Consider the following 24223-nt stretch of genomic DNA (forward strand, 5'->3'; position numbering starts at 1 on the left):
ATGGTTCACACACATCGTGAGCAGAGCTGTTATGCAACTGAGTTTACTTTTTTTTTGGGGGGGGGACAGTCTTGTATTTCAGTTTTAACAAAATCGGTAGCAGTTCATTTGAATATTGCACAATAGGTCTGGGTATTTTATCTTAATTAGTGTGTTTTTGAGATAAAATGAACATTTATAATCCTCTTTCCTTTTTTCATGTATTTAAAAAATATTTTAAGTCTTAAAATGTGGTCTAAAAAAAAAGCATGTGGTTTTACAAATAACCACTTCTGGTATGTTTAAGCTTTTCAGTTGGGTAGTATTGTGGTGGAATGGGGGAGCAAAGGGCTGGGATACCTTGGCTTCCATTCTCTCACTTTTAAATCAGGTGGTTTAAAAAGTGGTTTATCAAAATCACCAATTTGCTAGAATGCAGATTCCCTTACTCCCCTCTCCCTACCCACCCACTCCATCAGACACTGATTCAGAAGATTTGGAGTGGGACCTGGGAATCTGCAAGATGATTCTGATGCAAATTGTCTGAAAATCATGTTTTAAGAAATAGTGGGGAAAATGATTCACAAAATCCCTTCCTCCTGCAATATTTTATGATAGAAACCATCTTATCTGACTTACCAAGTTTTCAGTCATCTCCTGTAAGTCCTTAAGCTGGTAAGGGCTGCTTTGTCCAGAATTACTTTTGACTCGTAGATCTGAAATTTTAAAGGTGCCATGATAATACTCCATTTTCTGGCCTGTGATGAAAAGAAAAAGTAGGAAATTAAGTGGTTTGAGGGTAGATTTTGGGATCTAAGGCCCAACTATAATGGGACTAATATGAAGTCTTGAATATATCTCTGAGACTTTAGTTTAATAATATAATAAAAATAGGGCTTCCCTGGTGGCGCAGTGGTTGAGAGTCCGCCTGCCAATGCAGGGGACACAGGTTCATGCCCCGGTCCGGGAGGACCCCACATGCTGCGGAGTGGATGGGCCCATGACCCACGGCCGCTGAGCCTGGGTGTCTGGAGCCTGTGCTCCGCAACGGGAGAGGCCACAACAGTGAGAGGCCCGTGTACCGCAAAAATAAATAAATAAAAAATAAAAAATAAAAATAATGATTAATGTATGTTAATAATAGTAGCTGGTATTTATTCAGTGCCTACTATGTGCCAAGCTCTGTTCTGGGCACTTTATATGTATTAATTCATTTGACTCTCACTAAGCTCTCTAAGACTGGCATCACCTTCATTTTACAGATGAAGAAAATGAGGCAGGAGGCATTAAGTAACTTGCTCTGTGCTATAAAACTAGTTAATGGCCTCTCCAAGTTTAAACCCAGACAAGCGTGGCTCTAGAGCTGGAAATATTTAATTACTGTATTGCTTCTTGCTGTGGTGAAATGTATACCACCTTGTACTCTACTGGAAGTAGAGGTAAATAAGTGTTCTTGTAAATTTTGGTTTTTAATGGGAGAGCCAGGCACACTAAGAAAAGTGTGAAAAGAAAGGCAGGGAAAAAACTGCCTGAGATTGGAGGTGAGAACAGTGTGTAAAAGGGATGAATCAATCAGATTTCTGCTCATCTCTCAGGAAAGGTTATAAAAAACAGAACAGTGGAGGAATGTGGTAATCTTAGGAGTATGGCCCTGGTGGGGCAAGAAATCTACAAAGAGTTAAAGATAGAAAATGGAGCAACCACAGAAGCACATCTCTCCTTGGGAAGCTGTGGATCTAGGGAAGAAAGAGGACCTCAGGATGGTCTATCTCCCAGGGACATCTCGGGACTCTGTGGTGCTTTTTTGGTCTCCCCAATTACTAATCTATATAGTCCATTTGTAATTGAACCCTCTACTCGTAGTAAAGGGGCTTCTATACATTAAATTAGTCGACCTGAGAATCTTTTGCCATTGGTGTAAGCTACAGATGGGGTCGTTATATGGGCCCCAGAACTATGTTCTTAAGACCTTTAAAGCTCCTAAAAGAATCTTCACTCCCCCATCAAGTCTGAGGAAAGAGACAACAGATAAGTCCATTCAAGTAAGTCCCCTGAACTAGTTGTCTTATCACATACATCTCTGTGAGATTGACATTGTGGACGTTTGTCAAAAATGTAAATGGTTTGCACTCTGCAGAGTGATGCAATATAAAAAGAGAATTCTGCAGTGAATTTTTGTGGGATTATAAATATATCAGGCAATAGAAAAATAATCTCTCAATATTGTTTTGGAAAGAGTAAAATTTTTTCTCTAAAAATAAGTAATAATATTGTATCATATTTATACTTTACCAATAATTTTAAAATTCATTATTTCATTGGACATGTGCTTTTCTTTCTTCCCTAGAAATGTTAGTGGGCAGAAAATGCTGAGTAAAAGAGCCAATTTTAATAACTAATTCATCATAATTTTTCACTTACATATACATGAGTGATTAGAGTTTATTGTGATTACTAGTAAATTTTAGACAATTACTATTTTGGTCTTTTTTATAGATTCTGAAAAGAATACTAGATTGTGAGCTTCAAGGAGGTGGGAAATATATCTGCTTTGCTTAATGCTGTTTCTTGAGTGCCCTGAAAAGTACTTGGACATACTAAACATTCAGTAGTTATTTGTTGATGAAATGACTGAATAAATTTAAAAATTCAAAATGTAGACATTTACTGGTGAAAGTACATTATTTTTGGATGGAAATAAATTTACATTTATTCAAATGAAGCTTTACAGAAAACTGAAATCAAACCAAGCAAAATCCACAATTTTACCTACCAGAGACTAAGAAGTGAGCCAGAAGACCAGTGGCCACAGTTACCACTGTCAGTAATAACACAATAAGGGCAATCATCCATGGTTTCAAACCTCTGCTTTGGGTGCCAAATCCTACCGATCTGCAAAAAGGAAAAGTTACTCTCATGTTGTAATGGTTACAGGCTTTCTGCTTCTTCTTGGATGAGTGCACGTTGCTTTAGCCCACCTTTCCCAGCAAGAAGACATTTGTCTTCAATTTTGGTCAAGGTCATCTCGGCATGAAGGGAGGTATTAAAAAGATCAGTATCTGGGAATCCATGCTATTGCTCCTGGTTTCTATTTCTAGAGGCATTGGGTGGATCTCTGTGGTGGTCAGTCCTGACTTCTCTTAGCAGTGTGGTCCAAAGTAGCACATATGCTTGAAAAAGAACCATTCTTTCTTTCTCCAACAATTTCTTAAAAAAAAAAAAATCTCTTTTATCTCTCCTTTTAAAGTTTACAAAGTGATTTCAAATATATTGTCTCATTTATTCCTATCTTTCACTTTTAACTATTATGAAATTTTTCAGACACAGAAATTGAGAAAGAATGGTATAGTAGAACACCTCTATATTCATCACATCATTTTGTCAGTTGTAAACATTTTTGCTATAATGGCTTCATTCATTATTTTCTGCTGTATTTTAATGTAAAATAGGACTTCATGAGTTTTTACCAAATCATTATTATAAGCAATTAGGATATTTACAATATAACCACAATACCATAACACTCTTAAAAAATTAACAGTATTTCTCTAATCTTTTTATCTTCTAATATAAAATCCATCTTCAGATTTCCTTTATTGTCCCTATTTACAGATGGATTGTACAAATCAAGGACCTCATAGTACCTTGGTTGTTATGTCTTTTAAGTCTTTTTTAATATAAAAGAGTCCAGCTTGCTTTTTATTTTATTTTATTATTATTATTTTTTTTTTGTGGTACATGGGCCTCTCACTGCTGTGGCCTCTCCCGTTGCAAAGCACAGGCTCCGGACGCACAGGCTCAGAGGCCATGGCTCACGGGCCCAGCCGCTCCGCGGCATGTGGGATCCTCCTGGACCGGGGCACGAACCCACATCCCCTGCATCAGCAGGAGGACTCAACCACTGCGCCACCAGGGAAGCCCTGCTTTTTAATTTTTAATGGCATTGACTTGTTGAAGAGATCAAGCCAGTTTTTCTTTAGAATGTCCACCTCCTGGACTTGTCTGAATGCTTTCTTTTGATCTCATTTAAGTTGTTCTATCCCCCTCATTTCTTATAAGCTTAAATTCAGATCTAAAGATTTGATTAGATTTAAATTCATTTGGCAAAAATACTTCAAAAGTGATGCTATATACTTTATATTGCATCACCTCTGGATTAGAGGAAATTTCCACAGTTTAGGAGAAAAAAAGTAACTCTTTGCTCTTCCTCTAGTTATGCTCAACAATAGTGATAATCACATTGTAGTAACTGTTTATTTTCAAGTATATTAACCTGTACTTAACAGTGAACTCAATGGGTTAAACTAGTCATGTTCATCTTTTTATCATTAAGACCTAATAAGGTGCCTGGTACAGAGTAGGAATTTTATAAATCCATGAGAATCAGGTATTACACCAACCTTACATATGAAACAACAGAGGCTGAGAGAGAAGATGCCTTATTTGTTAGAGCCAGGAGACTTAAAAGGACCCAGGTCATCTAACTCATTTTCTAGTGCTCCTTCTCTGCAACTTGCCATTGTAGTCAACTTAATTTATCCCTTTCAATAGAATTTATCTTTTTGTGTGTCTATTGAAAAGCTAATTCTTTGGGGTCAGAGGTATTTTTCATGTTTCACAATATTTAGTGCATTGATTTACTCTAAGTAGACTTTTAATAAATATTGATTGATTTACAGGAATTTTTTTAATATAAAATACTTTTATACATAAATGCCAGCATGAAAGGTATAAATTGTTTGGACCTAAATAGTTAAGAAGGTAATAGTTTTGGCATAAGTAATACATTTAGCCAATAAATTACTTAATCCTATATGAATAAACTTTCAACTTAATATCAACTTTTATGAATGTGAACAAGCAATGCATGAAAGCAAATATGCATCATCAACCTCCCATTCTGGAGAGGTCCTATTAGTGATTTGCATAATATCACTTCAGATTTGATAGGAAATATACTTAGTAAAGCCTTTGGAATCTAGCCTGTTTGTAGGTAGAGATGCTCAAGTATTCTTTTCCTGTTTTACCTGCACCCATAAAACAAACACTGGTCTATTAATCTTCTGTTGCTTGCTGTGTAAAAATTACCAGTAGTGAAACTTGAGAGACCTGAATTCTGTTGTGTATGGAAAATACTGACAATGCACATTGACTGATTTAAAAGAATCTAGACAACTGGCTGTCGAAAGGCAGTTTTTGATGGACAAGACCAAAGGTTACAGAACATAAAAACAACAAACAGGAGGAGCTTCAAGATGGCAGAAGAGTAAGACACGGAGATCACATTCCTCCCCACAAATACATCAGAAATACATCTACATGTGGAACAACTCCTACAGAACACCTACTGAATGCTGGCAGAGGACCTCAGATCTCCCAAAAGGCAAGAAACTCCCCCACGTACCTGGGTAGGGCAAAAGAAAAAAGAATAAACAGAGACAAAAGAATAGGGAAGGGACCTGAAAGAGTGGGAGGGAGCTGTGAAGGAGGAAAGGTTTCCACACACTAGGAAGCCCCTTCGCGGGCAGAGACTGCGGGTGGTGGAGGGGGGAAGCTGCAAAGCCAGGGAGGAGAGTGCAGCAACAGGGGTGCGGAGGGCAAAGTGGAGAGATTCCCGCACAGAGGACCGGTGCCGACCAGCACTCACCAGCCCGAGAGGCTTGTCTGCTCAGCCACCAGGGTGGGGCGGGCGGGGGCTGGAGCTGAGACTCGGGCTTCGGTCGGAGCGCAGGGAGAGGACTGGAGTTGGCGGCGTGAACACAGCCTAAAAAGGTTAGTGTGCCACGGCTAGCCGGGAGGGAATCCGGGAAAAAGTCTAGAGCAGCCGAAGAGGCAAGGGACTTTTTCTTACCCCTTTGTTTCCTGGTGCGTGAGGAGAGGGGATTAAGAGCGCAGCTTAAAGGAGCTCCAGAGACAGGGGTGAGCCGTGGCTATCAGTGCGGACCCCAGAGACGGGAGTGAGATGGTAAGGCTGCTGCTGTAGCCACCAAGAAGCCTGTGTGCAAGCACAGGTCACTATCCACACCTCCCCTCCCGGGAGCCTGTGCAGCCCACCACTGCCAGGGTCCCGTGATCCAGGGACAACTTCCCCGGGAGAACGCATGGCGCGCCTCAGGCTGGTGCAACGTTAGCCAGCCTCTGCCGCTGCAGGCTTGCCCCGCACTCCATGCCCCTCCCTCCCCCCGGCCTGAGTGAGGCAGAGACCCTGAACCAGCTACTCCTTTAACCCCATCCTGTGGGAACGAAGAACAGACGCACTCAGGCGACCTACATGCAGAGGCGGGGCCAAATCCAAAGCTGAACCCCGGGAGCTGTGCGAACAAAGAAAAGGAAATTTCTCCCAGCAGCCGCAGGAGCAGCAGATTAAAGCTCCACAATAAACTTGATGTACCCTGCATCTGTGGAATACCTGAATAGACAACAAATCATCCCAAATTGAGGAGGTGGACTTTGGGAGCAACGATATATATACTTTTTCCCCTTTTTCTCTTTTTGTGAGTGTGTATGTGTATGCTTCTGTGTGTGATTTTGTCTGTATAGCTTTGCTTTTACCATTTATCCTAGGGTTCTGTCTGTCCGTTTTTTTTTTTTTTTTTAATTACTTAAAAAAGTTTTGTCCTAATTATTTTTTATTTTAATAATTTTATTTTATTTTACTTTATCTTCTTCTTTCTTTCTTTCTTTCTTCCCCCCCCCCCTTTTATTCTGAGCCCTGTGGAGGACAGATTCTTGGTGCTCCAGCCAGGAGTCAGTGCTGTGCCACTGAGGTGGGAGAGCCAACTTCAGGACACTGGTCCCAGCTTCACGTAATATCGAACGTCAAAAATCTCCCAGAGATCTCCATCTCAATGCCAAGACCCAGCTCCACTCAACGACCATGAAGGAGGAAAGGTTTCCACACACTAGAAGCCCCTTCGCGGGCGGAGACTGCAGGTGGCGGAGGGGGAAAGCTTCGGAGTAGCGGAGGAGAGCACAGCAACAGGGGTGTGGAGGGCAAAGCGGAGAGATTCCGGCACAGAGGATCAGTGCCCTCAGGCACACACCAGCCCGAGAGGCTTGTCTGCTTGGCCTCCGGGGCGGGCGGGGCTGGGAGCTGAGGCTCCGGTATCGGCTTTCAGTCGGAGCGCAGGGAGAGGACTGGGGCTGGCGGCAGGAAGAGAGCCTAAGGGGGTTAGTGCACCACGGCTAGCCTGGAGGGAGTCCGGGGAAAGGGTCTGGAGCTGCCGAAGAGGCAAGAGACTTTTTTCCCTTTTGTTTCCTGGTGCGCGAGGAGAGGGCATTAAGAGGGCTGCTTGGGAAAGCGCCGGAGACAGGCGCGGACCTCGGAGACGGGCGTGGGACGCTGGGGCTGCTGCTGCCGCCGCCGCCGCGGGGCCTGTGTGCGAGCGCGGGTCACTGTCAACCCCGCCTTCCGGGGGGCCTGTGCACCCCGCCACTGCCGGGGTCCCGGGACCTGGGGACAGCTTTCCCAGGAAAGCGCACGGAGCGCCTCGGGCTGCTGCAACGTCACGCCGGCCTCTGCCGCCGCAGGCCCGCCCCACACTGCGCGCCCCTCCCTCCCCTCTGCCTGAGTGAGCCAGAGCCCCCGAATCAGTGGCTCCTTTAAACCCGTCCTGTCTGAGCGAAGAACGGACGCCCTCCGGCGACCTACGCGCAGAGGCGGGGCCAGGTCCAAGGCTGAGACCCGGGAGCTGTGAGAGCAGAGACAGGGAAATCTCTCTGTGCAGCCTCGGAGGCAGCGGATTAAAGCTCCACGGTCCATTTGATGTGCGCTGCGTCTGTGGAGTGCATAAATGGACAGCGAATCATCGCAAATTGAGGAAGTGGACTTTGAGGACAAGATTTAAGACTTTCCCCCCTTTTCCTCTTTTTACAACGAATTATCCCAAATTAAGGAGGTGGACTTAGAGAGCAAGATTTCAGACTTCTTGCCCTTTTCCTCTTTTTACAACGAATTATCCCAAATTGAGGAGGTGGACTTGGACAGCAAGATTTTTGATTTTTTCCCCTGCTCTATTTTGTGAATGTGTATGTGTAATCTTCTGTGTAAGATTCTCTCTGTATAGCTTTGCTTCCACCATATGTCCCAGGGTTCTATCTGTCCGGTTTTTTTTTCAATAATTACTTTTTAATTTTAATAACGCTACTATATTTCATACTTTATTCTATTTTACTTTACCTGCTCTTTCTTTTTTTCCTACCTTCCCTTCCTCCCTCCCTCCCTCCCTCCGCTCCTCCTTTCCTTCTTTCTTTTTCTTTCCTTCCTCCCTCCCTCCCTCCCTCCTGTCTTTCTTTCTTTCTTTCCTCCCTCCCTCCCTCCCTCCCTTCTTCCATTCACTCTTCCTTTTGCTTTCATTCCTCCCTCCATCTCTCCTTTCTTTCTTTCTTTCTTTCCATCCTTCCTCCCTCCCTCCCTCCTTTCTTTCTTTCTTTCTTCCTTCCTTCCTTTCTTCCCTTCCTCCTTTCTTTCCCCCTCTCTTTCTTTCTTCTACTAATTCTTTCTTTCTACTTTTTCTCCCTGTTATTATGAGCCGGGTAGATGAAAGGCTCTTGGTGCTGCAGCCAGGAGTCAGTGCTGTGCCTCTGAAGTGGGAGAGCCAACTTCAGGGCACGGGTCCACAAGAGACCTCTCAGCTCCACATAATAGCAAGCAGCGAAAATCTCCCAGAGATCTCCATCTCAACACCAGCACCCAGCTTCACTCAACGACCAGCAAGCTACAGTGCTGGTCACCCTATGCCAAGCAACTAGCAAGGCAGGAACACAACCCCACCCATTAGCAGAGAGGCTACCTAAAAACATAATAAGGCCACAGGCACCCAAAAACACACCACCAGACGTGGACCTGTCCACCAGAAAGACAAGATCGAGCCTCAACCACCAGAACACAGGCATTAGTCCCCCCAACCAGGAAACCTACACAACCTACTGAAACAACCTTAGCCACTGGGGACAGACACCAAAAACAACGGGAACTACGAATCTGTAGCCTGCAAAAAGGAGACCCCAAACACAGGAAGATAAGCAAAATGAGAAGACAGAAAAACACACAGCAGGTGAAGGAGCAAGATAAAAACCTACCAGACCTAACAAATGAAGAGGTAATAGGCAGTCTACCTGAAAAAGAATTCAGAATAATGATAGTAAAGCTGATCCAAGATTCTATTTCCAAGATCCAAAATCTTGGAAATAGAATAGACAAAATGCAAGAAAGAGTTAACAAGGACCTAGAAGAACTAAAGATGAAACAAGCATCGATTAAAAACAAAATAAATGAAATGAAAAATACTCTAGATGGGACCAATAGCAGAATAACTGAGGCAGAAGAACGGATAAGTGAGGTGGAAGATAAAATAGTGGAAATAACTGCTGCAGAGCAAAATAAAGAAAAAAGAATGAAAAGAACAGAGGACAGTCTCAGAGACCTCTGGGACAACATTAAATGCACCAACATTCGAATTATAGGGGTTCCAGAAGAAGAAGAGAAAAAGAAAGGGACTGAGAAAATATTTGAAGAGATTATAGTTGAAAACTTCCCTAATATGGGAAAGGAAATAGTTAATCAAGTCCAGGAGACACAGAGAGTCCCATACAGAATAAATCCAAGGAGAAATACGCCAAGACACATATTAATCAAACTGTCAAAAATTAAACACAAAGAAATCATATTAAAAGCAGCAAGGGAAAAAAAATAACACACAAGGGAATCCCCATCAGGATAACAGTTGATCTCTCAGCAGAAACTCTACAAGCCAGAAGTGAGTGGCAGGACATAATTAAAATGATGAAGGAGAGAAACCTGCAACCAAGATTACTCTACCCAGCAAGGATCTCATTCAGATTTGATGGAGAAATTAAAACGTTTACAGACAAGCAAAAGCTGAGAGAGTTCAGCACCACCAAACCAGCTTTACAACAAATGCTAAAGGAACTTCTCTAGGCAAGAAACACAACAGAAGGAATATACCTACAATAACGAACCCAAAACAATTAAGGAAATGGGAATAGGAACATACATATCAATAATTACCTTAAATGTAAATGGACTAAATGCTCCCACCAAAAGACACAGAGTGGCTGAATCGATACAAAAACAAGACCCATATATATGCTGTCTACAAGAGACCCACTTCAGACCTAGAGACACATACAGACTGAGTGTGAGGGGATGGAAAAAGATATTCCATGCAAATGGAAATCAAAAGAAAGCTGGAGTAGCAATTCTTATATCAGACTAAATAGACTTTAAAATAAAGACTACTAGAAGAGACAAAGAAGGACACTACATAATGATAAAGGGATCGATCCAAGAAGAAGATATAACAATTGTAAATATTTATGCACCCAACATAGGAGCACCTCAATACATAAGGCAAATACTAACAGCCATAAAAGGGGAAATTGACAGTAATACAATCATAGTAGGGGACTTTAACACCCCACTTTCACCAATGGACAGATCATCCAAAATGAAAATAAATAAGGAAACACAAGCTTTAAATGATACATTAAACAAGATGGACTTAGTTGATATTTATAGGACATTCCATCCAAAAACAACAGAATACACATTTTTCTCAAGTGCTCATGGAACATTCTCCAGGATAGATCATATCTTGGGTCACAAATCAAGCCTTGGTAAATTTAAGAAAATTGAAATTGTATCAAGTATCTTTTCCGACCACAATGCTATGAGACTAGACATCAATTACAGGAAAAGAGCTGTAAAAAATACAAACACAGGGAGGCTAAACAATACACTACTCAATAACGAAGTGATCACTGAAGAAATCAAAGAGGAAATTAAAAGATACCTAGAAACAAATGACAATGGAGACACGACGACCCAAAACCTATGGGACGCAGCAAAAGCAGTTCTAAGGGGGAAGTTTATAGCAATACAATCCCACCTTAAGAAACAGGAAACATCTCGAGTAAACAACATGACCTGCACCTAAAGCAATTAGAGAAAGAAGAACAAAAAAACCCCAAAGTTAGCAGAATGAAAGAAATCATAAAGATCAGATCAGAAATAAATGAAAAAGAAATGAAGGAAACGATAGCAAAGTTCAACCAAACTAAAAGCTGGTTCTTTGACAAGATAAACAAAATTGACAAACCATTAGCCAGACTCATCAAGAAAAGAAGGGAGAAGACTCAAATCAATAGAATTCGAAATGAAAAAGGAGAAGTAACAACTGACACTGCAGAAATACAAAAGATCATGAGAGATTACTACAAGCAACTCTATGCCAATAAAATGGACAACCTGGAAGAAATGGACAAATTCTTAGAAATGCACAACCTGCCAAGACTGAATCAGGAAGAAATAGAAAATATGAATAGACCAATCACAAGCACTGAAATTGAAACTGTGATTAAAAATCTTCCAACAAACAAAAGCCCAGGACCAGATGGCTTCACAGGCGAATTCTATCAAACATTTAGAGAAGAGTTAATACCTATCCTTCTCAAACTCTTCCAAACAATATCAGAGGAAGGAATACTCCCAAACTCATTCTACGAGGCCACCATCACCTTGATACCAAAACCAGGCAAGGATGTCACAAAGAAAGAAAACTACAGGCCAATATCACTGATGAACATAGATGCAAAAATCCTCAACAAAATACTAGCAAACAGAATCCAACAGCACATTAAAAGGATCATACACCATGATCAAGTGGGGTTTATTCCAGGAATGCAAGGATTCTTCAATATACGCAAATGAATCAACGTGATACACCATATTAACAAGTTGAAGGAGAAAAACCATATGATCATCTCAATAGATGCAGAGAAAGCTTTCGACAAAATTCAACACCCATTTATGATAAAAACCCTGCAGAAAGTAGGCATAGAGGGAACTTTCCTCAACATAATAAAGGCCATATATGACAAACCCACAGCCAACATTGTCCTCAATGGTGAAAACTGAAACCATTTCCACTAAGATCAGGAACAAGACAAGGTTGCCCACTCTCACCACTCTTATTCAACCTAGTTTTGGAAGTTTTAGCCGCAGCAATCAGAGAAGAAAAGGAAATAAAAGGAATCCAAATTGGAAAAGAAGAAGTAAAGTTGTCACTGTTTGCAAATGACATGATACTATACATCTAGAATCCTAAAGATGCTACCAGAAGACTACTAGAGCTAATCAATGAATTTGGTAAAGTAGCAGGATACAAAATTATTGCACAGAAATCTCTGGCATTCCTGTACACTAATGATGAAAAATCTGAAAATTAAATCAAGAAAACACTCCCATTTACCATTGCAACAAAAATAATAAAATATCTAGGAATCAACCTACCCAAGGAGACAAAAGACCTGTATGCAGAAAATTATAAGTCACTGATGAAAGAAATTAAAGATGATACAAATAGATGGAGAGATATACCATGTTCCTGGATTGGAAGAATCAATTTTGTGAAAATGACTCTACTACCCAAAGCAACCTACAGATTCAGTGCAATCCCTTTCAAACTACCACTGGCATTTTTCAAAGAACTAGAACAAAAAATTTCAAAATTTGTTTGGAAAAACAAAAGACCCTGAATCGCCAAAGCAATCTTCAGAACGAAAAATGGACCTGGAGGAATCAGGCTCCCTGACTTCAGACTATACTACAAAGTTACAGTAATCAAGACAGTGTAGTACTGGCATAAAAACAGAAAGATAGATCAATGGAACAGGATAGAAAGTCCAGAGATAAACCCATGCACATATGGTCAACTTATCTTTGATAAAGGGGGCAGGAATGTACAGTGGAGAAAGGACAGCCTCTTCAATAAGTGGTGCTGGGAAAACTGGACAGGGACATGTAAAAGTATGAGATTAGATCATTCCCTAACACCATACACAAAAATAAGCTCAAAAAGGATTAAAGACCTAAATTTAGGGCCAGAAACTATCAAACTCTTAGAGGAAAACATAGGCAGAACACTCTATGACATAAATCACAGCAAGATCCTTTTGGACACACCTCCTAGAGAAATGGAAATAAAAACAAAGACAAAAAAATGGGACCCAATGAAACTTCAAAGCTTTTGCACAGCAAAGGAAACCATAAACAAGATCAAAAGACAACCCTCAGAATGGGAGAAAATATTTGCAAATGAAGCAACTGACAAAGGATTAATGTCCAAAATTTACAAGCAGCTCATGCTGCTCAATAACAAAAAAACAAATAACCCAATCCAAAAATGGGCAGAAGACTTAAATAGGCATTTCTCCAAAGAAGATATACAGACTGCCAACAAACACATGAAAGAATGCTCAACATCATTAATCATTAGAGAAATGCAAATCAAAACTACAATGAGATATCATCTCACACCAGTCAGAATGGCCATCATCAAGAAATCTAGAAACAATAAATGCTGGAGAGGATGTGGAGAAAAGGGTACACCCTTGCACTGCTGGTGGGAATGTGAATTGGTACATCCAGTATGGAGAACAGTATGGAGGTTCCTTAAAAAACTAAAAATAGAACTACCATATGACCCAGCAATCCCACTACTAGGTATATACCCTGAGAAAACCATAATTCAAAAAGAGACATGTACCAAAATGTTCATTGCAGCTCTATTCACAATAGCCCGGAGATGGAAACAACCTAAGTGTCCATCCTCGGATGAATGGATAAAGAAGATGTGGCACATATATACAATGGAATATTACTCAGCCATAAAAAGAAACGAAACTGAGCTATTTGTAATGAGGTGGATAGACCTAGAGTCTGTCATACAGATTGAAGTAAGTCAGAAAGAGAAAGACAAATACCGTATGCTAACACATATATATGGAATTGAAAAAAATGTCATGAAGAACCTAGGGGTAAAACGGGAATAAAGACACAGACCTACTTGAGAATGGACTTGAGGATATGGGGAGGGGGAAGGGTAAGCTGTGACAAAGCGAAAGAGAGGCATGGACATATATACACTACCAAACGTAAGGTAAATAGATAGTGGGAAGCAGCTGCAGAGTACAGGGAGATCAGCTCAGTGCTTTGTGACCGCCTGGAGGGGTGGGATGGGGAGGTTTGGAGGGAGGGAGATGCATGAGGGAAGGGATGTGGGAACAGATGTATATGTATGACTGATTCACTTTGTTATAAATCAGAAACTAATAAAAAAAAAGAAATACAAACACATGGGGGCTATACAACACACTACCTAATAACCAAGAGTTCACTGAAGAAATCAAAGAGGAAATCAAAAATACCTAGAAACAAATGACAATGAAAACACAATGGCCCAAAAGCTATGGGATGCAGCAAAAGCAGTTCTTAGAGGGAAGTTTACAGCAATACAAGCCTACCTTAAGAAGCAAGAAACATCTCAAATAAACAACTTAATCTTACACCTAAAGGAATTTGAGAGACAAGAACAAAAAAAACCCAAAGTTAGCAGAAGGAAGAAATCATCAAGATCAGATCAGAAATAAATGAAAAAGAAATGAAGGAAATGATAGCAATGATCAATAAAACTAAAAGTTGGTTCTTTCAGAAGATAAACATAATTGATAAACCATTAGCCAGGCTTATCAAGAAAAAAAGGGAGAAGACCCAAATCAATAGAATTAGAAATGAAAAAGGAGAAGTAACCACTGACACTGCAGAAATAGAAAGGATCATGAGAGATTACTACAAGCAACTCTATGCCAATAAAATGGACAACCTGGAAGAAATGGACAAATTCTTAGAAATGCACAACCTGCCAAGACTGAATCAGGAAGAAATAGAAAATATGAACAGACCAATCACAAGCACTGAAATTGAAACTGTGATTAAAAATCTTCCAACAAACAAAAGCCAAGGACCAGATGGCTTCACAGGTGAATTCTATCAAGCATTTAGAGAAGAGCTAACACCTATCCTTCTCAAACTCTTCCAAAATATAGCAGAGGGAGGAACACTCCCAAACTCATTCTACGAGGCCACCATCACCCTGATACCAAAACCAGACAAGGATGTCACAAAGAAAGAAAACTACAGGCCAATATCACTGATGAACATAGATGCAAAAATCCTCAACGAAATGCTAGCACACAGAATCCAACAGCACAGTAAAAGGATCATACATCATGAGCAAGATGGGTTTATACCAGGAATACAAGGATTCTTCAATATATGCAAATCAATCAATGTGATACACCATATTAGCAAATTGAAGGAGAAAAACCGTATGATCATCTCAATAGATGCAGAGAGAGCTTTCAACAAAATTCAACACCCATTTATGTTAAACACCCTCCAGAAAGTAGGCATAGAGGGAACTTTCCTCAACATCATAAAGGCCATTTATAGCCTTTATATGGCCATAAAACCCACAGCCGACATCGTCCTCAATGGTGAAAAACTGAAACCATTTCCACTAAGGTCAGGAACAAGACAAGGTTGCCCACTCTCACCACTCTTACTCATCATAGTTTTGGAAGTTTTAGCTACAGCAATCAGAGAAGAAAAAGAAATAAAAGGAATACAAATAGGAAAAGAAGTATAGCTGTCACTGTTTGCAGATGACATGATACTATTCATAGAGAATCCTAAGGATGCTACCAGAAAAGTACTAGAGCTAATCAATGCATTTGGTAAAGTAGCAGGATACAAAATTATTGCACAGAAATCTCTGGCATTCCTGTACACTAATGATGAAAAATCTGAAAATGAAATCAAGAAAACACTCCCATTTACCATTGCAACACAAAGAATAAAATATCTAGGAATACACCTACCTAAGGAGACAAAAGACCTGTATGCAGAAAATTATAAGACACTGATGAAAGAAATGAAAGATGATACAAATAGTTGGAAAGATATACCATGTTCTTGGATTGGAAGAATCAATCTTGTGAAAATGACTCTACTACCCAAAGCAATCTACAGATTCAATGCAATTCCTATCAAACTACCACTGGCATTTTTCACAGAACTAGAACAAAAATTTTCACAATTTGTATGGAAACACAAAAGATCCTGAATAGCCAAAGCAATCTTGAGAAAGAAAAACAGAGCTGGAGGAATCAGGCTCCCTGACTGCACACTATACGACAAAGCTACAGTAAGCAAGACAGTATGGCACCTGCAGAAAAACAGAAATATAGATCAATGGAACAGGATAGAAAACCCAGAGATAAACCCACGCACATAGGGTCACCTTATCTTTGATAAAGGAGGCAAGAATATACAGTGGATTAAAGACAGCCTTTACAATAAGTGGTGCTGGGAATACTGGACAGCTACATGTAAAAGAATGAAATTAGAACACTCCCTGACACCATACACAAAAATAAACTCAAAATGGATTAAAGACCTAATGTAAGGCCAGACACAATCAAATCTTAGAGGAAAACATAGGCAGAACACTCTATGACTTAAATCACCGCAAGATCCTTTTTGACCTACCTTCCTGAGAAATGGAAAGAAAAACAAAAATAAACAAATGGGACCTAATGAGACTTAAAAGCTTTTGCACAGCAAAGGAAACCATAAACAAGATGAAAAGAGGACCCTCAGAATGGGAGAAAATATTTGCAAATGAAGCAACTGGCAAAGGATTAATCTCCAAAACATACAAGCAACTCATGCAGCCCAATAGCAAAATAACAAACAACCCAATCCAAAAATGGGCAGAAGACCTAAATAGACATTTCTCCAAAGAAGGTATACAGATTGCCAGCAAACATATGAAAGAATGGTCAACATCATTAATCATTAGAGAAATGCATATCAAAACTACAATGAGATATCATCTCACACCAGTCAGAATGGCCATCATTAAAGAATCTAGAAACAATAAATGCTGGAGAGGGTGTGGAGAAAAGGGGATCCTCTTGCACTGTTAGTGGGAATGTAAATTGATACAGCCCCTATGGAGAACAGTATGGAGGTTCCTTAAAAAACTAAAAATAGAACTATCATACGACCCAGCAATCCCACTACTGGGCATACACACTGAGAAAACCATAATTCAAAAAGAGTCATGTACCAAAATGTTCATTGCAGCTCTATTTACAATAGCCAGGACATGGAAGCAACCTAAGTGTCCATCAACAGATGAATGGTAAAGAAGATGTGGCACATATATACAATGGAATATTACTCAGCCATAAAAAGGTATGAAACCTAATTATTTGTAGTGAGGTGGATGGACCCAGAGACTATCATACAGAGTGAAATAAGTCACAAAGAGAAAAACAAATACTGTATGCTAACACATATATATGGAATCTAAAAAAAAAATGATAATGATCAGAAGATCCTAGGGGCAAGATGGTAACATAGATGTGGATGTACTAGAGAATGGACTTGAGGATATGGGGAGGGGGAAGGGTAAGCTGGGACAAAGTGAGAGAGTTGCATGGACATATATACAGTACCAAACGTAAAATAGATAGCTAGTGGGAAGCAGCCGCATAGCACAGGGAGATTAGCTCGGTGCTTTGTGACCACCTAGAGGGCTGAGATAGGGAGGGTGGGAGGGAGGGAGATGCAAGAAGGAAGAGACCTGGGGACATATGTATATGTATAACTGATTCACTTTGTTATAAAGCAGAAACTGACAGACCGTTGTAAAGCAATTCTACTCTAATAAAGATGTTAAAAAAAAAAAGAAGCTTCATAGGATATGACATTATTTATCCTCTTAACTGGCTTAAAACCTAGATTCAGAAGTGAAGCATAATATACAGACTATTTAGTACAATGTAACACATTTTCCAGTTGAGGAAGTTGAGGCCTAGAGATGATTAAGTGCCTTCTCCAGTATAATAAAGCTAGTAGTCATCTCAAACTCATATCTTCTAACTTCTAGTATGCTATTTTTTCTCAGTGCCAGAGTACCTCCCCATTGATTGTATTTTAATTCTTAACTAGATTTATTATTTATATATTCATCTCTTCACTTATTCATTCTTCATTTATTTGACCATTTATTTTCTTAGAGAATCTTATCAGTGTGTCTTCAAGTCATTCAAGACCAACAATGGACCAAAGGAGAAAGGCTAGACCTTAAGCAGGTTTACAAGCTTTTAAATCTATCTTCCCATGATAACATAGTTCCTCTTTGTAGGACAAATGGAGAAAGTAGATGCAAGAAGATCACATCCCCGCCACCAAGATGCACACAAACTCACACTATTACAGGCTGTGAGACACTAGGCAGAAGAGTAGTTCAACACTCACTGATAAACTGCTTCAAGTGCCATGGCAGTCATGTCCACAAATGCAATACAAGGAGCTGTTAACATCTTGCAGGAAATGGTGGCCAACAAACGGGTGATCAGCTGTCAGCGTCTTTCTCCTTTTGAGAAAACTTTTGGGGAATGTAACAGGTGTGCAAGGCCAAACTACAAAAGCTGCAGGAGCCATGGGTTAAAGCTGTAACTACTTAATCCTATATGAATAAACTTGCAACTTAATATCAACTTTTATGACTATGAACAAGCAAGGCATGAAAACAAATATTCATCATCAACCTCCAATTCTGGAGAGGTCCTATTAGTGATTTGCATAATATCACTACAGATTTGAAAGGAAATATACTCAGTAAAGCCCTTGGAATCTAGCCTGTATGTAGGTAGAGATGCTCAAGCATTTTTTTCCTGCTTTACCTGCACCCATAAAACAAACACTGGTATATTAATTTTCTGTTGCTGTGTAACAATTACCACAAAGTTAGCAGCTTAAAACAACAGTCACTTCTTCACTCACAGTTCTGTATGTGGCATGGTTGAGTTCTCTGCTCAGGATCTCAGGAGGGTGAAATCAAGGGGTTGGTTGAGGCTGCAATCTCATCTGACATATGTGACCCTCTTCCAGGCTCACTTAGGTTTGAGGCAGAGCTCAGTTCCTTGAAGCTGAATTGGGGTTCCTGTTCCCTTGCTGGCTGTCAGTCAGAGGGCTCTCAGCTCCTAAATGTCACCCACATTCTTTGCCATGTAGCTCACTCCATCTTCAAAGCCAGAAATGGGGAATCTCCCTCCCATCAAATTTCTTTCACATTCTAAATCTCTTTCTCCAGGTAGAGCCTTGTTCTATTTTAAGGTGTCACCTGATTAGGTTAGGCCTACAAATTAGAATCTCTCCATTTAAAAGTCAACTGACTTGAGACCTTCATTATATCTGCAGAATCCCCTCACAGCAGCGCCTACGTTAGTGTTTGAATAACTGGGTGAAGGAGTGTATACCCCAAGGGTTGGGAATCTTGGAGGATCTTAGAAGTTTCTCACAACTGAAAATATTATGACTTTCATAAAAAGGGACAGAAATCTATAGCTTTCAAAGAAAAACATGTGAGATTTAAAATCTTCTCTAATTTTTATGGAGTTGGGGCAGAACTATTTCATTAAAAGGGAATTCTGTTTTAAGCATAAAATTAGAAGACGACTGTTTTATTCAAGTAACAACTTGGGAATACAAAGTGAACTCTTCTAAATTAAAGTAGGAAAAAAGCTAAAAGTAATCCCTGATCATGACCTAATTAGCACTTTGCATTCCTTTAAGGAGAGGGCAAGTACAGAAGATATTTATTCAGAGTAACATAACCTATAATCTGCATGAAATCCAATTTATCATATCCATTACACCTTCATTAACTATGATTATTCAGTCATTAGAAGGATGTATTTATGGCATGATTTTTCCAAAGATGTTATCAATAAAAACATATGATAATATGAATAATTTGCTTTCTGCAATCTTGAAGACTGAAAGATATACACCTTGAAGAAAATATAGAGCAGTATGAATTGTTAATGATCAGAGTTGGGATATTCATTTCCTTAGTAACAAAACTCTAAGCTGGGGACTTCCCTGGTGGTCCAGTGATTAAGACTCTGCGCTCCCAATGCAAGGGGATTGGGTTTGATCCCTGGTCAGGGAACTAGATCCCGCATGCCACAACTAAAGAGCCCACACGTGGCAATGAAGATTCCACGTGCCGCAACTAAGACTTGGCACAGCCCAATGAATAAATAAATATTTTAAAAAAGAAACAAAAAAAACCCCTCTGAGCTGATGACTTCTATATATGTGAGTTCAAAGATGACTTGAGTTAGCAGAAGACATCATGGACCCCCTATTCCACATGGATCTTCCTTTTCCTACAAAGACCTCCCTTGAAGGCAGTAACTTTGGCTCACTCCACAGTCAACTACATGCCCTTTATCATTTTTGCTCTAAGCTCCAAATCTTTCCTTTTCAGGATTATTTTTCTGCTTTCTTGTAGTTACATGTTACAATCATACAAATGTAGATACATGTGATTATTATAAAAATGCCAATTTACAGACAGGTTATGTTCCCATAAATCTTCATAGAGTTTTCTGGTGTTTAAGATGTACTATCTGATTTAAAAAGAAAGTATTGGTTAGTTTCCCAGGCCAACCTACAAGTCTACTGAACTAATATAAACTGTCAAAGGTGCTAAATGAATTGAATTCCTGGGAGACGGTGCAGAAAATTTGCTCCTCTTTTCCTAGCCTGGCTCCCATCCCTGGAGGAAAGTTCTTATAGAACTAAATTGCCAGACTCTCCTTCCACCAATGAAAATTATCATTCCCTTTGAGTGGCTGAACTCAGTCATTTGTTACAGAAAAGCAACTTTTTGTGGTGACCTAATATGCTCTGATATTCCTGTGACTATTTTCGAATGACCATTTAGTACTAAAAGTGATAAGAACAAGAGCTACTATTTAGTAAGTGCTGACTTCGTAGGATATGTTGATTTTATCCTTTAAATGCTCTTCTCAGTAGAATGATTTATCTTCATTTTACGGGTGAACAACTTGCTCAATTCATGCAGCCAAAAGCAGAGGCAGAACCTAGCTCTGGCCACTGTGACTCAGAAGCCCTTTTCTTCTGTAGTATCATATTTTCTTTTGAGAGTGATTTTTTTCCCTTTTACAGAACAGGCTTCCTATTAATCCAAATGAATAATGTGTGGAATATCAAGAACCATAAGAGGCAGGTGAGGAGTTTTATGAAGTGAAAGCAGAGGTTGGTTTACTGACCAGAGGGACCACCCATGTCCATTGTGGTCAAGTCTTGAATTTGTTTTTGCTTTCACTTCTTCTTCCTTTCTACTGGCTTTAAATTCTTGTGAACTCTCAAGAAGTTAGTATTCCCTTATCCCTCTCCAGACAGTAGCAGAGGTCATCTAGAAGGAAGGAGGAGGAAGGAAAGAGAGCTGTGAAAGCAGGCATGTACAAGGAGAATTAATTACCATATTTGGGCTTGTCTGTAAACTTTGGAGGCTTTTATTTAATTTGACACTTTTTCCATGCTGCCACATGTTCCCTATAAGTTTTTATTTCTTGAGATATTATGTGTACACCTATCTTCTTGCCCCAAAGTGCAGAAGATCTTGAAAACAGTGAGTAAGTCATATACAGCATTGAGGCATTTCTCAAGAGGTGTTCCCAGGTAGTGGAGTAAAGGGAGGTTTCCCATATTTAAATATGTTTGGGAAAAAAATGGGTTAAAGAAAGTTAAATAGGATTCTCACTTCTAGAAGTATTAGAGCCTTTAATGGTTTTAAACGGGAGTAAGGGTGAGGCAGCATTTCTGCTTTGGTTTTTGCATATATCCTGTTCACTGACACAACCCCAGTACCAAATACATTATCTGACTCTTGGTAAATACTTGAATACTATTTAATGAATTGGACTGAAATAAAAGTTTTCCAAATGTGCTCATTAAAAATCATCCTATCTAGTGGTATCTCATGGGAGTCTGATGTTCCACAGAACACAGTTTTGAAAACATGGCTCTAGATGTATTTACACCAGTGTGCTGCTCCATGGAATGCTTTATTGTCAGGAGGTTAAAAAAAAAAAAGACAAGAAGAAACAAAGAAAACTGCTGGTATTCCTTCTATATTTAACTCCCAGATATGAATGGCGTGAGGGCTGGGACAAAGAGAGAGGGGCAAAATTGAATAAAATACCACGGTGAGTCTAGACCAAAGAACATCTTCTGTAGAAAATACTGAAGAGTTTCAGGCTGAGCTGAATTCAGGGGACTCAGAAAAAGAAAATGAGGATGCCAGAAAAGACAAGGCTCAACTTCTTCACGTATCTAGGGAAATGCCTTCACCCTGGTCCCAGGGGTGGAAATTAGGCACACTGGCAAAAAGGGAGCAAAACTGAGAATTTTGAGCTGGAAGAAGAAAACGTGACCTAAAGGGGATTGAGAATACCTCTCCTGGATTCCGCATAGATGTACTTCTTCCTCTTCGAGGGATACTCCCACCCCTGACAGTTCCTGACAGGAACACAATTACTCACTGCTTATCACATCTGACCTGCTGGGCTGGATTTACTACAAATCCTGGCAGCTCTGTCTTTCCTCTAGCATCTACCCAGCCCTAGTGAGTTAAATTAATTTCAGATTCTTATCCCTTCTAGGTTTCCCTGTCCTGGTTCAGTAAGGAGGCATTCTCTAGCCTTATTCTAAGAAGTGACTGGCATTTAATTCTCTCACCTTCATATATAAGCAAAATAGGGAGTTTTATTGTGCTAGTTTAGCACAAAGTCTTTCATTTTATTTTATATTTTAATTTTTTTTGGCTGCGTTGGGTCTTAATTGCAGCATGTGGGCTCCTCTTTGCAGCATGTGGGATCTTTTCGTTGCGGGGCAGTGTCTTTATGTGGCACACGGGCTTCTCTCTAGTTGTGACGTGTGGGTTTTCTCTCTCTAGTTGTGGCGTGCGGGCTCCAGAGCGCATGGGCTCTGTAGTTTGCGGCACGTGGGCTCTCTCGTTAAGGCGTACGAGCTCAGTAGTTGTGGCACGCGGGCTTATTTGCCCCCGCGGCATGTGGGATCTTAGTTCTCTGACCAGGGATGGAACCCGCGTCCCCTGCATTGGAAGGCTGATTCTTTACCACTAGACCACCAGGGAGGTCCCACAAAGTCTTTCTTAAATGGTGTTTGTAAGGCCAACTGACCCGAGGCAGGAGAACACAATCAGATTCACAGGTTGCATCAGACCGAAACTCTCCGGACCACCCAGTTCCAGGAACTGACCTGGGGGAGCTTTCCACCCGGCCCAGCCTTCCCGCCTTTCGAGGGGCGGGACTAGCGGTCCCAAGACTGATGTAACTGGCACCAGATATCGCCACGATACCCGAAGAGGCCACCAAATAAGGAATACCCTGCACCCTCCCAGATTCACCACACCCCTTTCTCTTCTTCCCCTATAAAATCTCGCCCAACCCTTGCCCGGGTGCGACTTCTCTGGCCCTTTTCTCTCGGACCAGTGAACCTCGCCCGGGAGCGCCCCCTAACAAAGCTCACTTGAAGCTTTCCTCTGTTTCGCGGTGCCATCTGTTAAGATCCGACCTTACAGTGTTGAACTTAGATTTTGCATTAGAGGTAGAGCATAGTCACATGTTAGTTTAAATTAATGCAACATGATTGAACTCACTTCTACTGGGGGTGGTATAGTATTAAGGATAAGAGCCCAATCTCTGGAGTTGAACTACCAGAATTCAAATCCTAGCCCTGCCACTTGCTAGCTCTGTAATAGATGGCAACATATTTGACCCTTTTTTTGTTTTAGTTCGCCCATTTGTAAAATGGAGATGAAATTAATACCTACCTCACAGGATTTCCATGAAAATTAAGTGCATTAATTCATGTGAAATGACCAGCACATAGTAAATGCTATGTAAATATGAGCTATTATCAGCATTTTTGTTCTTCTTAATATTGCACACTTGTTAGAAATTCGCCATGCTGAGAAAGTGGGCATTTCACCCTGATAATATTCATGGTAGATAATTTTTATACCAGTAGCATTTTGGAATTTAGGATCATCTTGGAGTGGCCCCACAAGAGAAAGCTTAGATAGGTAGTATATTAGGAAATCCCCCAAATATTTTAAATGCAATGTTAATCAACAAAAAATGTGTCCTGGGTGGCCCTGAGTGACACAATGAAATGGAAATCCTGTTTTACAAGTACACTATTAATAAGGGAAAAAGAGATTCACTAACAAAACAAATTTATTACAGAATGTTCTAATTTACTAGAAAAGGTAGACAGCACCAGATGTTATGGAGTTGTGTGATGTGTGTGTTTGGTTTAGTCTAGCATGTTTTTGACACAAAGTGCAGTCCCACCTATTAAGGTTTGTAAAATATGTCTCAGATTAGAGGTTAAGGTCTAGGCTAGGAGTCTATGCATGTGTGCAAAATGAGTTGTTTGTAGAGCCTTATATACCATAAATATGTCCTA

At 40.2% G+C, this 24223-nt stretch overlaps 1 protein-coding gene across 1 annotated transcript in view; it reads right to left on the minus strand.

The window, feature by feature from the left end:
• Positions 1–24223, minus strand: part of TMPRSS11A (transmembrane serine protease 11A) — a 78026-nt gene that overhangs the window by 48621 nt on the left and 5182 nt on the right. Inside the window, exons 2-3 of the mRNA XM_082629509.1 lie at positions 2753–2871; positions 619–737 (exon numbers count right to left, since the gene is read on the minus strand). Of these exons, the coding sequence (XP_082485635.1) occupies positions 619–737; positions 2753–2871 (238 nt within the window). The remainder of the gene's footprint in view (positions 1–618; positions 738–2752; positions 2872–24223) is intronic.

The sequence above is a fragment of the Mesoplodon mirus genome, assembly GCF_964341445.2.
Source record: "Mesoplodon mirus genome assembly, chromosome: 2".
Lineage (NCBI taxonomy): Eukaryota > Metazoa > Chordata > Mammalia > Artiodactyla > Ziphiidae > Mesoplodon > Mesoplodon mirus.